This window comes from Bactrocera tryoni, chromosome 4 (assembly GCF_016617805.1).
Source record: "Bactrocera tryoni isolate S06 chromosome 4, CSIRO_BtryS06_freeze2, whole genome shotgun sequence".
In the NCBI taxonomy this organism is placed as follows: Eukaryota; Metazoa; Arthropoda; class Insecta; order Diptera; family Tephritidae; genus Bactrocera; species Bactrocera tryoni.
The window spans coordinates 8,038,204-8,052,778 of record NC_052502.1 but is presented as its reverse complement, the minus strand read 5'-3'; the positions used below and the strand labels follow the sequence as shown (position 1 = coordinate 8,052,778).

At 33.1% G+C, this 14,575-nt stretch overlaps 4 protein-coding genes across 5 annotated transcripts in view; 3 read left to right on the top strand and 1 right to left on the bottom strand.

Moving 5' to 3' along the window:
• Positions 1-172: 172 nt before the first annotated feature.
• On the bottom strand, positions 173-2,482 carry LOC120775745 (zinc finger protein 20-like). Its single transcript, XM_040106070.1, has 5 exons — positions 2,018-2,482; positions 1,829-1,954; positions 1,663-1,743; positions 1,282-1,596; positions 173-1,224 (listed from the first exon to the last, which is right to left on the bottom strand). The coding sequence occupies exons 1-5, from the start codon at positions 2,249-2,251 to the stop codon at positions 244-246; spliced, it is 1,737 nt and encodes a 578-aa protein (XP_039962004.1). The 5' UTR covers positions 2,252-2,482; the 3' UTR covers positions 173-243.
• A 742-nt stretch (positions 2,483-3,224) lies between these two features.
• On the top strand, positions 3,225-4,934 carry LOC120775669 (growth hormone-inducible transmembrane protein). The gene is made up of 7 exons (XM_040105938.1): positions 3,225-3,335; positions 3,397-3,708; positions 3,770-3,881; positions 3,938-4,079; positions 4,148-4,484; positions 4,537-4,669; positions 4,733-4,934. The coding sequence occupies exons 2-7, from the start codon at positions 3,468-3,470 to the stop codon at positions 4,818-4,820; spliced, it is 1,053 nt and encodes a 350-aa protein (XP_039961872.1). The 5' UTR covers positions 3,225-3,335; positions 3,397-3,467; the 3' UTR covers positions 4,821-4,934.
• A 436-nt stretch (positions 4,935-5,370) lies between these two features.
• On the top strand, positions 5,371-7,268 carry LOC120775630 (lanC-like protein 3 homolog). The gene is made up of 2 exons (XM_040105884.1): positions 5,371-5,505; positions 5,645-7,268. Exon 2 carries the CDS (start codon positions 5,651-5,653, stop codon positions 6,908-6,910), a length of 1,260 nt encoding a protein of 419 aa, XP_039961818.1. The 5' UTR covers positions 5,371-5,505; positions 5,645-5,650; the 3' UTR covers positions 6,911-7,268.
• Positions 7,269-7,797: 529 nt separating this feature from the next.
• LOC120773390 (fizzy-related protein homolog) overlaps positions 7,798-14,575 on the top strand; it is a 37,757-nt gene continuing 30,979 nt past the window's right edge. The window contains exons 1-2 of one of the 2 annotated variants that reach the window (XM_040102225.1): positions 7,798-7,928; positions 7,996-8,386. The gene's annotated coding sequence lies outside the window, so the exon portion shown is untranslated. Of the gene's footprint in view, positions 8,387-14,575 lie in introns of both variants that reach the window. The other variant, XM_040102224.1, reaches the window with a different exon arrangement.

Below are 14,575 nucleotides of genomic sequence, written 5' to 3'. Positions count from 1 at the left end.
AAAGCGCCGAAAAAACTAATGCAGCAAAAGCACAAAAAGGGGTTGCTGAGTAGTTGCAAATGTATGTTGGGAATGAATGAGTGTAATGGTTTTAAAGTAGTAGTAATTCTAGTGACACGAAAAACTCAATGACCAGTGGATTAACACATTTTTTAGCAAATTAGAAGACCAATGTGATTTTAAATACGTTTATTATACTTATTCAAATATGTCATAATGTATTTAGACATCTAATACCACTTACTATAACATTTCATTACTATCATCTCCAGTTGTGTTAATTCTGTTATTATGGCCTACAAGAGTGGTACCATGTGTTTTCATATGCCCGCTTAGGCCGGCATATTGTGCAAAGGCTTTATCACAAATTTTGCAAATGTATCTTTTATTAACGGAATGAATTTGTTTGTGTTGCCTAAGGTATTTTGCCATTTTAAAAGCCTTCCCACATACATTACACACTTGATCTCGTTCTTTGCGATGAATACTCATGTGCTCATTTAAATGATGGGCGCCAAAGAAATCTTTCGAGCAAATGTTGCATTTATACCCCGGTCGGTTTTGATGTCGCCTTATATGTGAATCATAATATACCCATACACGAAATGTTTTTCCGCACTGATCACAAAAGTATGGCCTTTCGCCGGTATGACTACGTTCATGGACATTTAGCTCTGATAAAGCAGGAAAACTTTTCTCACAATATTTACACATATATTTGTAATCACCCGTATGTCGATTTATATGAATATTTAAGCTATGTACAGTAGTAAAGCTATTACCGCATAGAGGACAAGTGAAAGGTTTTATTCCATCATGTTTGGATATATGCATTTTGTATTTATTGAGTCCAGGAAGGATATCATTACAAATATCACACTTGAAAGGACCAACATCTATTTCAAGAAAACGGATTTGTTCATAGGTGGCATAATGAGGTATGTATGGATTATTTAACTCTTCACATTTTAGTCTTCTTTTTTTCTCTTGCCAACAAATTTTCCTCATTCGAGCAATTTCCTGCTCTATTTGCGATTGTGTGAGGAAAATATCATGATTTTGGAGCGAATTTTCTATTTCAATCATTGCTTCTTCTCGTTTGTTTGGTAATCGATAATCAATATCAATTTCATTCCAAAGGCACGTAAATCCCTTATAGCATTTTATAAATACTTTTCGTTCCGAGTCTGTGAGTATACTTGGAGCTACGACGAGTTTCTTGTTCTAGGAAATCAAAAACATTGCTTAAATAATTAACATATTATTCATTGACAGCAATACCTCCTTCCTAATTCTGAGAAAAGAGTCAATATCCTTTAACCACCATGGAGTGTAGTCTTCATCCAACGAAATGGAATTTCTTTTTTTCTGGATCTCATGTCTAAGCCGGTAGTTAAGTTTTCGAATCAAATCTCTTACTTTTTTCCACTGACCCAACTTTCCTACATCTGATGCTAAACTTTTATATGCAATCGAACGTAAATGAATGTTTTTTGATGTTGGATCTTCTCTGTCCCACAATATAGAATGATTCTCAAAATTTGAAAATATTGTCTTCATGGTTTCCTTATCAAACATTTTCAATGGGTCGTTCGGCTAAAACAGAAACAATTTTTTTTGTAATTTTTCTGAAAAGTAGAGCTTTGTTGATATTTAACATACCCAGTGTTTTTCTGTGTCGCTTAATTCCTCGTCAGTTTCTTCGTAAATATCGTTATAGTTTTCTTCATTTTTGCAGTTTACCTATGTTTATATATTTTAATTTTTGTGAATCTAAATATTTAATTTATTTTTATCCCACTATCTTGTACGCTATATAGATACTAACCTGATTTTCCCTCAATTCAAATAAGTGTTTGACATTTTCATTTTCCTGGAATCCAATTATTTTTTCTATTTCTTCAGTTTTCCCTTGTGAATTACCCAGTACTTCTATATTGATAAAAACATTTTTCTGTGTAATAAATAAATTTGTATTGCATTTTAAATTTGCAAGTATTATTGTAACATTACCAACCTCTTCCGCATCAGCGTCTATCGAAGGAATTATTTCTTCTTTTATTTTATAATCCTCTAATAACTCCTGATCATATCCATCTGACGAATGCAAATGTACGTATTCCAAATGCTTGCCGAATTTATCTAAAGTTACAAACATTCCGTCACAAAATATGCAATTGAGGAAATACTCTCTTTTCCCCTCTTTTAAGCAAGTGGTGACCTCACCACACTTCTGAACAGAAATATCCATACTTCCAGTGACCAATCAAATAGATCAAAAATAAAATCACAAATCAAATCTTGAATGTATATAAGTACATATATTAACACCAATATCTTATTTACAATTGTTTACAACGTCTATGCTAGATATGACAATTTGAGCGCAAAATATTTTATCGATTATTTTAACGACTCATTAGAGCATCTTGAGTAGAGATTGATTATCGAATCTCAAAAATACGTACAATTATCAATACTTAACTTTTGTTAAATTAATTACCCGTAATCTTTGTTATCGCTTAAACTATTCAGCCTTTCTGATCCATTTCCAAGGGTATTTACCAATGATGTGCCATGAGACTTTATATGTCCACTAAGACCGGCATATTGGCAAAACTTTTCCCACATATTCTACAAATATATTTATTTTCCTCTGAGTGAATTTGCTTATGTTGATGTAAGTATTTTGTCGTAGTGAACTCTTTTCCACAAACATTACAAATCTTGTCGCGCAACATTCAAATTTGCTTTTGAACATAATATATGTTGCATATATTATTAGGACGTTTCTGATGTCGGCGCATATGGGTATCGAAAAAACTCAACAGAGAACGTTTATATCATAATTATATTATTATTATAAACGTTCTCTGTTACATATTTACATACATATGTGGTGTGACGGAAACGTTCTCTGATCATAATTTACGTTCTCTGCTTTAACTCAAAAAATAGTTTTTTTTTCTAATCAATATTGTTCTTCTTCGATATCACATTCACGATAGTTGTTCAATAATTAACCATTAATTCATTCCAGTATGTCTAGATATTCAAGAACTTTAGTTGATGAATTTTTCTATGAAATTTAAATATTATAAACAAAAACATATATAATAGTTTAAATATCACCATTATTTATACCTATGTACACTGACCAAATTCAACAATTTATTGTCAAGTTTTAAGAACGTGTGGAACGATATATTTATCGATTGTGTCGTCTTTAGTAAATAACTCGACTTGTCAAAATTTAGGAAATTTTACCAAACAAAATCAGACAGTATCGAGAAAATTCTAAAAAATATTTGTTAAACAGCTTTGTCAGATAAAACGTAATACACTTACATACATCCTTCAAATAATACAATTTTATAAACATTTCCTGTGTTTTAGCGCAAACTGATTATTGTAAGGGAATTTCGAATTCATATTCGTCATAAGCAAATAAATTTCATCATATAAAAATGTTGTTACGTTTTGCATTATCTACAATGCCCGTTCGGGCTGGATTCAAAACAGTGGCACTATCCAATGTAATAAGATGTGGTCCACTAGAATCGCGTCTTACAAATTCCTTAAAATCTTATAACTTAAATATATCGAGAAGTTATGCTCGAGGTCCAACTCGCGGTCCATATACTCGAAACGAAGCCGGGCGTGCACCAACATTAAAGGAAAAGCTTATGGGCCCTCCTTCAGAAAATGGTAGAGCAATTTTAAACACCAACACTTAACAATTGGTATACTGTATTTTATACATTTTTAGCATACTCTATTGGAAAGGGAGCAGCTGCCGGTGCATCAGCAATAGGACTTGGAGCATTATGTTTCTATGGTCTTGGATTAAATAAAGATCCAAGCATATACACTAACTCAATGTAAGATATAAAACTGGATTAAATATGTAGCTATATTTTATATATATTTTTTTAAGGTTATGGCCAGAGTTCGTTCGCGATCGAATTCACGCAACCTACGGATACTTTGGTGCATCATGCGCTATTACTGCAGGTGCGGCCATGGCAGTATTTCGATCACCTCGTCTGCTCTCATTAGTAACAAGGAGTGGATGGATGGTAAGATTTATAATATTATCAATTTGTATTTATAAATTTTGGAAAATTTGTAATACAATATCTATTAGTCCATGTTAGGCACATTTGCCCTAATGATCGGTACCGGTGCTCTAACCCAATCTATCGAATACCAACCCGGTATTGGCCCGAAACAAATAGCCTGGGCTTTGCACTGTGCTGTTTTAGGTGCTGTTGTTGCACCAATGTGTTTCCTTGGTGGACCGATTCTTACTAGGGCAGCTTTATACACCGCCGGCATTGTAGGAGGACTCTCGACAGTAGCAGTTTGTGCACCGAGTGACAAATTTTTATATATGGGCGGTCCTTTGGCAGTAGGCCTTGGATTGGTGTTCGCATCATCCCTGGCTTCAATGTGGCTACCGCCGACAACAGCTTTAGGAGCTGGTATGTACAAATTACCAAAAGTTTTCGAAAAATATTATGATATATGGTTTAGGTTTGGCATCGATGTCCCTTTATGGTGGATTAATCCTTTTCGGAGGGTTTTTACTTTATGACACACAACGTATAGTGCGATATGCGGAGAACCACCCACAAATTTTTGTAAAGCCATATGATCCTATAAATGCGTAAGTATTTACTATTTAAATATAAAATGAAATGGTTTTATTTCAAAGCAATATTGTTTATAGATGTCTGTCGATTTACATGGATACGATAAATATATTTATTCGAATTGCAACAATATTAGCTGGTGGTGGAGGAAATCGTCGTCGCTAAGCTCTATAATTGATACCTGACGTGATAAGATTGATTACAAAATCTAAAAAGCTCGCTTTAACAGTACACAATGTATTTCGTTAATTATTTTCAATAAACATAATTAGAAGCTTATGAACAGATTTTCAGTTGTAAACTTATACGTTTGTATGTAAGTATGTATGTGCTCTTATATAAATAATTAAGAGTACTCTCAATACAAATTTATGGAATCTTAAAAATATTCGAAAACCATATTAATAAAATATTTTACAACAAAGTAATTGCATGCATGAACATAGTTATTGAGTTATTATGTAAAACTTTTGATATTCATCGGTCAACATAGTAATAGAAATTTTTTTTCTGGATATATGTATATCGGTAGAAATTAAATTTGTTATTATGTATTTTATTAATATAACGCGAGAGCGAATTGAGTATTTATAAATTTTGAAAAGTTATAAGGTTAATTTTAACTATATTATTTTTTTTAATATACCGGAACCCAGCTGCGATTAGAAACAGACTGTGAATGATTTATTTGTTTCAATTTTGTATTATTGTGAATGTCAAAGTATTGGCCAACCAAACAACCGACCGGCTTAGAACAGATTGTGCTAATATTATAAACAAAAAATTATTATTCTTAAAAAAATATATTTACCGTGGACACTTACAAAAGAGATTTAAATTTTGAAAAAAGGTAATTTCTGTCAGTAAAAGATCATTAAAATAAAATATTTTCAGAGTATTGTCATGCATACATACGCAATTTGGGTGTAGCGTCTGGCTGCAAGATTCAGATCGATATAATATAATTTTTTTCAAATTTATTTTTACAGATAAAAATGGAGAAACGATTTTTGGAAAACCCATTCCCCGACTACATCAGTCCAGAAAGTACCCCTATAGTTCTGGATGAGGAACACGTTAAGAATCTTATTTGCACATATATAGACGCAATCATGGAATGCTGTCAAATTGGCAATTCGGAAGAAGACCATAGAGGAGATTTGTACGTAGGAAATGCTGGAATTGCCTTTATGTTCTGGAAATTATCAAGGTCGGAAAATACTAAAGACCTTTATCCAGCACTCGAGCATGCAGAAACTTTTATTCGCAATGCTAAATGCAATGCAGATCGATACAAAAAACGTTCGGCAGAAAGGTATTCATTTTTGTGTGGAAATGCTGGGATTTTTGCTGTTTCCGCAGCAATCTCCCATGATCTAAAACATATGGAAGAGTTGTCCGATGACTTGACAAGTTTTAAGTCTGGTATACCATCCAGCAAAGAATTTATGCATACTAAATATGGTTGCGATGAAGTTCTAGTAGGCCGAGCAGGTTTTCTGTCTGGATGTTATTGGCTTAATGATATACTTTGTGAGAAAAAAATAACTGATGATGACATAATATCTATTTGTCAAATGATAATTAACAGCGGTAGAGAATACGCTAAAAAGACCAACGCCCCATTGCCTCTAATGTACCAGTACCACGGAACGGAATATTTAGGTGCTGCTCATGGTGTGTGCGCTATTTTGCATATGTTATTAGATAGCCCGTGGTTTCGTACAGACCCAATATCTGCACCCAGCGCAGAATTACGCGACATAAAACGTTCAATAGATTTCTTTTTAACGCTCCAAGACTCGGAGGGTAATTTTCCCGTCGCATTGGAGGATTTAAAAAGTGGTCGTGAAAAACGTTTAGTGCATTGGTGTCATGGTGCGCCAGGAGCGGTATATTTACTTGCTAAAGCATATCTAATATTTAAGGAGGATAAATACTTGCAAGCTTTGCGCCGCTGCGCTGATCTGGTGTGGAAGAAAGGTTTTTTACGTAAGGGGCCTGGAATTTGCCATGGTGTCGCTGGAAACGGATACGTCTTCTTATTACTCTACCGCTTAACAAACGAACCCAAGTATTACTACCGCGCCGTCAAATTTATGGAATTGTTAACTGATTCAGAATTTAAACATCGTGCGCGTACTCCGGATCGACCACATAGCTTATATGAAGGCGTAGCTGGAACAGTTTGCTACTTGATAGATTTGCTAAATCCACAACAGGCTCATTTTCCCTTCATGGACGTTTTTCATTAGTCTTTTTTCTGCTTAGAAAATTGAAGGAACGAATTTGTTATAGTATCGGATGTACTACTATATTGACAAATGACCACAGGAGCGGTGCAGATTTACAAAGCATATCAGGGAATACTCAAGTGTCAGATATATGTTATCCAAAATTGTAACTTGTATTACTCTTAAGTTTTTTGACTTCGTTAAAAAGGAAATCAATTTTGTGACATTACAAATTATGATATTGCATGACCTTTAAAAGGGTTAAATTATCGAAAAATGACCCAAAATATGTTTGCTAACAATTTATATTATATAATATATACTCCAAAACGTATGCATAAATATTCAAAATATAAACTTACATAAAATTGCTTCGAAACGATACTTAAATTATTTGTAAAGAGAACATAATTAATATTTTTATGGTATTTACTATCCAGTTTACATTTACAAATAAAACATCAAGTTGACTTTACCATGGGACCTAGTTTTTATTATGTTCAGCGGAAAACGTTTTACATACTGTTAAATTTCAGAATTTGGCAATATACTAAATTGTCAACGTATTTTTAAAGGCAGTTTTGGTGGAAATTTCCCTGCACCAGTTTTAGATCGTCGAAAATGGTATTTGAATATTGAATTTATTTAATATACATAAGTATGTATATAAATTGGTGTATAGTAATTACCTCAAATTCATTTGTTTGCACATATTCACCACAGTCTGATTGAAGATCTTATTTGATTATTTGGTTAGAAAAATCATACCCATTGCGACGCTGTGTAGCCATTCACAATGAATGTTTAAATGTCAGTTGTACTAAAAGAGGTTTCAAAAAGTGCTCTCAGTGATCTCACCAACACAAAAGCATGTCGTAACTGTCAATAAATTGACAGCCAAAAGCGGAGTAGTTTAAGAAGAGACGAAAAATTCAACGATTTGTCTACATTTGTTAAGTTTCTGCCGCTTCGTTCGTGTCTCGTAGTTTTTATCAATTGGAAAATTTCTGAAAACCATAAACATACGGGAAACAATTCGGTTTGTGAAATTTTTTCAATGTATTAATTAGTGCGAAAACATAAGTTCGTACAGTATCCTCTTACAGAACCGATTGTATAAACGTCGCGAACGAAACCAAACGAAGAAAATTGAACGCGCATCCGTGGAAAAGCTAGTGCTTGGGGGATATTTTCTCGATTTTCCACAGTTGTGTCATACGTATGCCTACATATATTTTGTCCAAAAAAGTGACTTATATGCAGTGAAGTTTAAGCAAACCGTAAATTTCAAGAGGAACGTGTTAAAAATAAATCAAATCAAAAACTGTATATAAATATAGAGTGAATGAACTATTAGCCCTATTCTCGTTTGTTTATGAAACGTAAGAAAATCGTAAAAAAAATTAGACAAGCAAACCTAAACCAAAGGGGGTGTATGTGGATTATTGCTGCAGTAACTAACGCTAGAGGTGGGCTGAAAGCGAGAAGTGAGTTCAGGTAAGGGTTGTTTGTCCAGCAACCGGATCGATAAGGCAAACAATTTGTTTATTTGTGTTTTTCCTTTCGATAGTCCTTCGCCTTTGCATGTATTGCCATATTAATATTTAGTTAAAAGTTTTCCATATTAATAAAGATTACGCTGTTTCCTTACAATTTCTGTAAAAAAGTATAATATAGAAACATAACTGAAGTAAAAAAATAGTATAAATATAAAATTTATACCTATAAAATATTCAACTATCCTCAGGACTGTCAATATTTTGCTCGTGAAACACTTACTAAATAAAATAGTGAAATTTGACGAATTTCTTGCAGCTCATTTGCTACAATCGCCAATATCGAAGTTAACGTTTTCTTGTTTTTTTTTTTTTTATATTTTATTCGTGTCCTTTGTCTTCACAACATTGATTGCCATATTAGTTTATTTAAAATAATATATGTTATGTGAAATTCCCCAGTCCTCATAGCCGGACATCTCCCATACCTGGACACAGTGGCGTAGCTAGGGGGGGCAGGATGAAGGGGGTGGTCGCCCCGGGCGCAACGTTTTGGGGGCGGCAAAACGATCTTCGCTGTTTTTTAATATTCAGAAAAAGGTTAAAATTTAGAATAGCATCCCCGGATTTCGGGGATAAAATGGGTATCACTGGAAAGGTGACGTTCTCCAAATCACGAAAATATATATATATAGTTGCCGCTGACTTATAGTTTTAAAGATATTTGCATTTAAAGTTGAAAAATTGACAACTTTTACATTGATAATTTGTATATTGTGAATAACTTTTTCACTTATAGTATGCACTTTTCACTTACTAACACTTCACTATAACGTTTCTGTATATTAATTTTTTTAATATTTGTTGTAAATAAAGCTTTTGGAGCGCGGCGCAGAAAAAAAATAACCATGGCAGCCCTTTTCTTATTGTGCAAATGCAGAGAATTGTAACTAAAATAAAATAATTAAAATAAAGCTTTATTTACAACAAATATTAAAAAAATTAATATACAGAAACCTTATAGTGAAGTGTTAGTAAGTGAAAAGTGCATAATATAAGTGAAAAAGTTGTTCACAATATACAAATTACCAATGTAAAAGTTATCAATTTTTCAACTTTAAATGCAAATATCTTTAAAACTATAAGTTAGCGGCAACTATATATATATATTTTCGTGATCTGGAGAACGTCACCTTTCCAGTGATACCCATTTTATTCCCGAAATCCGGGGATGCTATCCTAAACCCCAGCCCAGAAAAATACTTCAACAAATTCTTTTACAAAATTTATTATAAAAGATAAATAGTTGTACACTCTCAATGTAATAATCTGAATAACAATGAAAAATATTAATTTTTACTCGAATACTCTTCAGTCTTTGAATTTGTCTTATATCTTTTGGCTTATATCTTTCTTAAAAATAGTGATAGAACTTAAAGATGCACTTTTCTAACTTTGTCTAGCGACGTGTCACTCTCAGAGTTACCCTATGCTTTGAATGTAACAAATACTTTTATTTCTCCAAATCTTCAAAAATGGTATTTAAAAACTCCAATTCGGGCAAAAATTCCAAAATTCCTGCAAATTGTGTCAAAAGTGTACAAGATATAGGGCGAAAATGGGTTTTTTCTATGGCTTTTAATAAGATGTCTTGTAAATTTACTATCAATTTCCTCAAAAACCGTGTTGTGAGAATTTTGGAACTTCAGAATTTGCGTGGCTTCTAGTTCCTAAATTTTATATACTTAATATCGAAGATATTTTGTAACAATTCACTTTTGTTCGAACCACCTCATGAAACTTGTAGGTAGGTAGATAAAGGGGGGCGGCAGAACATCCTTGGCCCCGCGCGCCCAAAGTTGTAGCTACGCCACTGCCTGGGCAAATTTCATTAACACAACGTTTTCGTCTGAACTGAAAGAACAAAAGCAATTTCTATAACCGGACATGAGAACGTTTTAATGGTCGGACACCCACACTATTTCGGTAATATTTCGCTCAAATTATCTCTGATAAATGGAGAGTATTTCATAAAATTTGTCAATAAAATTGTGTACAATTTATAGTTCTTGCTTTTTAAATTCCTAAAAATTGAGACAGTTTTTTTAAGAACAATACGTGAAATTATCACTGCAAAGAAATTGTCTTGCGCCGGTGCCGCCTGGTTCGCGGTGGCTCAACGGAAGCTTAGGGGTTAATTATCATTCATTCGCTCCCGGTTGACATTGGCTCGCATTTATTAGTTCAATAGAAATATGGTTCTCAGTTGCAGCTTCTGACTCTAAGAATGCATTTTAAACATTGCTTTTTGTCACGCCCCCATAAATCGCCAGCTCCCTTAGCCGGACAAAAACTCTGCGACGGTGTGTGCCCGGTTATGAGGAATTTCAATGTATATATTTAAAGCACGCAAAGAAATTTAAATTGAGTTATGCCAAATTTTATTATAATTTTTTTACAGGTTGTATTTTAAAAAAGTAAAATTTTACAACAAAATTGTTTCTTGAGCTTATGATCGATTACGCCCATTTGCAAAGTATTTTTTTTATTATTTTTATTTCAGTTTGGCCTTACATTTATATACTTTTACTCATTATATTCTCTTAATATTTGTATATCAAATTTATGAACGCTTATTTATTAGTTCCAAAGCCAAGTAATGGCTGTACCTGCTATCATCTAACATTTCCATTGCACCGCCGCCCTAACAATGTTAATGTACATTAGCGTGCTTCAAAAAAACTTTTTAATTTTTTTTTTCAACTCTTACCCCCTCAAATGTTGTGATTGATAAAAAATTTGATTATCTCAATTAGACGATTAAAAATAGTGATTTGGAATTTCGATTTTTTTCAATAAAAATAAAAAAATAATTTTGTCGCGGGAATTTTTAAAGTTTGAAAAGCCAACTTTCTGAATATGTGATGGTTATTTTTGAGAATTGAAAATTAATTGTTGAAATTTTATTTTGAAAGAAAAAACGGAAATTCCTATGTTAAATGAATGAGAACCTAAAAAAATAGCGACCCCTTAGAGTTAAGCTACAGCGCCTGGCTTGAGGGAGGATTTTATTTTTGTCAATCACTAACATTTGAGGGAGTAAGAGTTCAATTCAAACAAATTTGTTAAGCACCCTAATGTACATATAAGTAAACACATGTTTTTCTGTTTACCAAATTTCAAATGCCGAAATGATTAGTTACATTAAAATAAATTTAACTGCATACAAAATAAAAGTATTAAAAATGCATTTGTACCTACATATGTATGTATGTACATATGTATATTATAAATAATTCACACAAAGACCCACACTCATACATACATACATTTATAAAATTCGTTTGACTTTTTAGCATTGTTATCAGATGCATTAGAATGCCCACATGCTATACTTTATTTATGGCAATATATTCATACAGACGTACACGTATGTACATATGTATGTATGTATGTATGTATGAGAAAATGTTTTCCATTTGACGTCATCACTACTGATAGCGGCTTTTGTTTGCTGCAATTGTTTTCTGATTGACAAATCCATATTGTTTGATTATTTACATAGACATTTCATAAGTATAAAGATACGTACGCATCGGTATGTACTCAAGTGTGAATAGATTTGCTATGCAGCCACATAGTATGCACAAACAAGTCTTACCTATGTAAACGACAAAGTACAGCAGGCAATAAATTGCAGTAGATAAGTAAACGCCCCCATTTATAAAACAAAAATTTAGGTGAGAATATGCTATGTACATAGATGATTATAACAATGCGCTTATGTAGCGAGTTATCACCATTACTTATACACATGTGCTTACATACATATTTATATGATAGATATTTATGCAGGTTTTTAATAGTTATAACAGTCTACTGACTAATTTTTACTTCAGTTGTCAATAAAAGTCATAGTAACACGGCGGTGCTGTTCTTCAAATAAAGTGAAAAATTCCATTCGACATCATTTATGTTCAGTCGCTACTTCTAAAAAATATAAATGATATGTACATAAGTGTATTTTCCATATTAACGCAACGGCAAAGCTTTTGTTGAGGCATTGTGGTAATTTTTTTTTCAAAAATTTTTCTCATTTTCTAAAGTCACGTTAGACACACAGGCATAACAATACAATTTTTCTATCGGTTAAACCTGTGTAGATAATTTCAGTACCTACGTTCCCAAAGATATGGCAAACCTTATCAGTTAGCTATTAGTATGGTATAATGTTTGTATGTACATACATATATGCGTATGGTGATAAACTAAATTATCAATGAACACAAAAAAGTAACCTGTTATTAGGTAAGTGGAATACACTGAATTGTTTCAGGTTGATAGTCAGTATATGCTTCGGTTTGTATTAACATAAAGCAAATTATTTTATATATATGTATGTATATATGTAAGTAGGTACTTATGTATGTACACAAATGGAATACAATGCAACAAATAGAGTGACAGTGAAATATGTCATTATTGTGATAAGATTTCGAAATTAACTGAAAGAATGTTGGCTGCGGTTTAGATTTTAGAAAGCATTAAGGAGCAAAGTTATATTGTGTAGTTCTTAAATAAATTAGTATTATCATGCGACCACAAATAGTGTACATATGTCAAATTTTTTGCATCCAACTTTGTCCCGTAACAGCTCTCATATCTGCAGCAGCGAAATATTCCGTTATGTTTTGCTAATTATTTACCGTTATCAATTTTGTGTAAACAACACTAATATTGAATGGACACGTAAATGGCACAAACTAATTTGCATACACAGTTCCGCGTAAACTTCGATAGAGAAGCGCGATATTTTGCAGTTTGGATAGTTTTTTATCAAGAAGTATTTTGAGTAAAATAGAAAGTTATAGAAATGGGATCAGGAAAGCATACCACAATAGAAGAAAAAGACGAATCATATGGAAAATGCATGAAGGAGGACATAAAGTGGCCAGAAATTATAAAATTTAAATATTTCTCGGAAAAAAGTATACAATGCAATTAATTCATGTGTAGAAAGAACCCTGATTTATTGAGTAAAAATCCTAGAGATTCGAAAATCAAGGCCTCGAAAACAGATGCGCGGCCACGGATGCTGCTATTGTAGAATGTCCAAAAAATGACCCATTCAAGTCATCACGACAGATGGCAACCGATATCAGCTCAATCGTGGATACAGAAATATCCTGTGGAAACGTCAGGAGATGACTGAATGAAGCAAAGCTTGTTTGGGCATTTCTAGGAAAAAGCCGCTCGCAATAAAACATTTCTAAACGATTGGCCTTCGCCAGAACCCATCAGAAAAAGCAATCAATTTTTGGAAAAACATATTGTGGAGTGACGAAACGAAGATCAACAGGATAGAGGGCCAGATGGAAGAGTCTTTGCATTCATCGTCCTAAAAGCCAAAATTTAATCCAGGTTCACACAGAACAATCATACGAGGGGCAGGAAACATTATGGTTTTGGGGTGCATTTTCCTGTAGCATGGCATAGGGCCACTCGTACGGATAAACGGCAAGATGGATAAGTTTCAATACTTAGGCATTTTTGAGACATCATATGGAACCATATGCCTTCGATAACATACCAATTAAATGGAAATTTATGCAAGACAATGACCCCAAACACTCCTCAAACTAGTTAAAATTGGTTTAGATGCGGAGAAAATCGTCTTAGGTGGCCAGCGCAGAGCCCGACTTAAATCCCATTGAAACTTATGGAATGAAGTCCAAGATTAGAGTCGCCATGAAAATTATATAAAAATCTGGACGATCTTTGAAACACTTGGTCAGAAGCTGGGCATGTCACACCTGAATAAGTGTGAAAACTGGTTGAGTATGAGTCGCAGGTGTGAAGCAGTCGTAAACAAGGCTATAGCACAAAATATTAGCTACTAAATTGTTTGTACACAAAAGAAGAACCAGATAAAACACGTTTTAACTCGACTTTTACCCTCTTTTTGCAGATTATTGCCATTTTATGTGTCCATCTAATTTCACCTTTTCTACCTTTCATAATTTTTGTTGTGTTATTAATGCATTCGAAATTGAGTTTGTGCTATATTTTATATATGAGAATAAAACTTTCAGAAATCACCAAAAACTTGGTTGTTTGAAAGAATATTAAGATGCTTTAGCATATGAGAGTATGCTTAAATGGATGTGCCATTTATATGTCCATAGCTGTA

What these genes read in the sequence shown, in the direction of transcription:
- LOC120775745 (XM_040106070.1), bottom strand. Translation starts at nt 2,251, where the DNA reads ATGGATATTTCTGTTCAGAAGTGTGGTGAGGTCACCACTTGCTTAAAA. An exon ending in TTGAATTGAGGGAAAATCAG is followed by an intron (nt 1,744 to 1,828) that starts GTTAGTATCTAT and finishes ATATAAACATAG; the next exon opens with GTAAACTGCAAAAATGAAGA. An exon ending in TTCTCAGAATTAGGAAGGAG is followed by an intron (nt 1,225 to 1,281) that starts GTATTGCTGTCA and finishes TTGATTTCCTAG; the next exon opens with AACAAGAAACTCGTCGTAGC.
- LOC120775669 (XM_040105938.1), top strand. Translation starts at nt 3,468, where the DNA reads ATGTTGTTACGTTTTGCATTATCTACAATGCCCGTTCGGGCTGGATTC. An exon ending in GGGCCCTCCTTCAGAAAATG is followed by an intron (nt 3,709 to 3,769) that starts GTAGAGCAATTT and finishes ATACATTTTTAG; the next exon opens with CATACTCTATTGGAAAGGGA. An exon ending in GACAACAGCTTTAGGAGCTG is followed by an intron (nt 4,485 to 4,536) that starts GTATGTACAAAT and finishes TATATGGTTTAG; the next exon opens with GTTTGGCATCGATGTCCCTT.
- LOC120775630 (XM_040105884.1), top strand. Translation starts at nt 5,651, where the DNA reads ATGGAGAAACGATTTTTGGAAAACCCATTCCCCGACTACATCAGTCCA.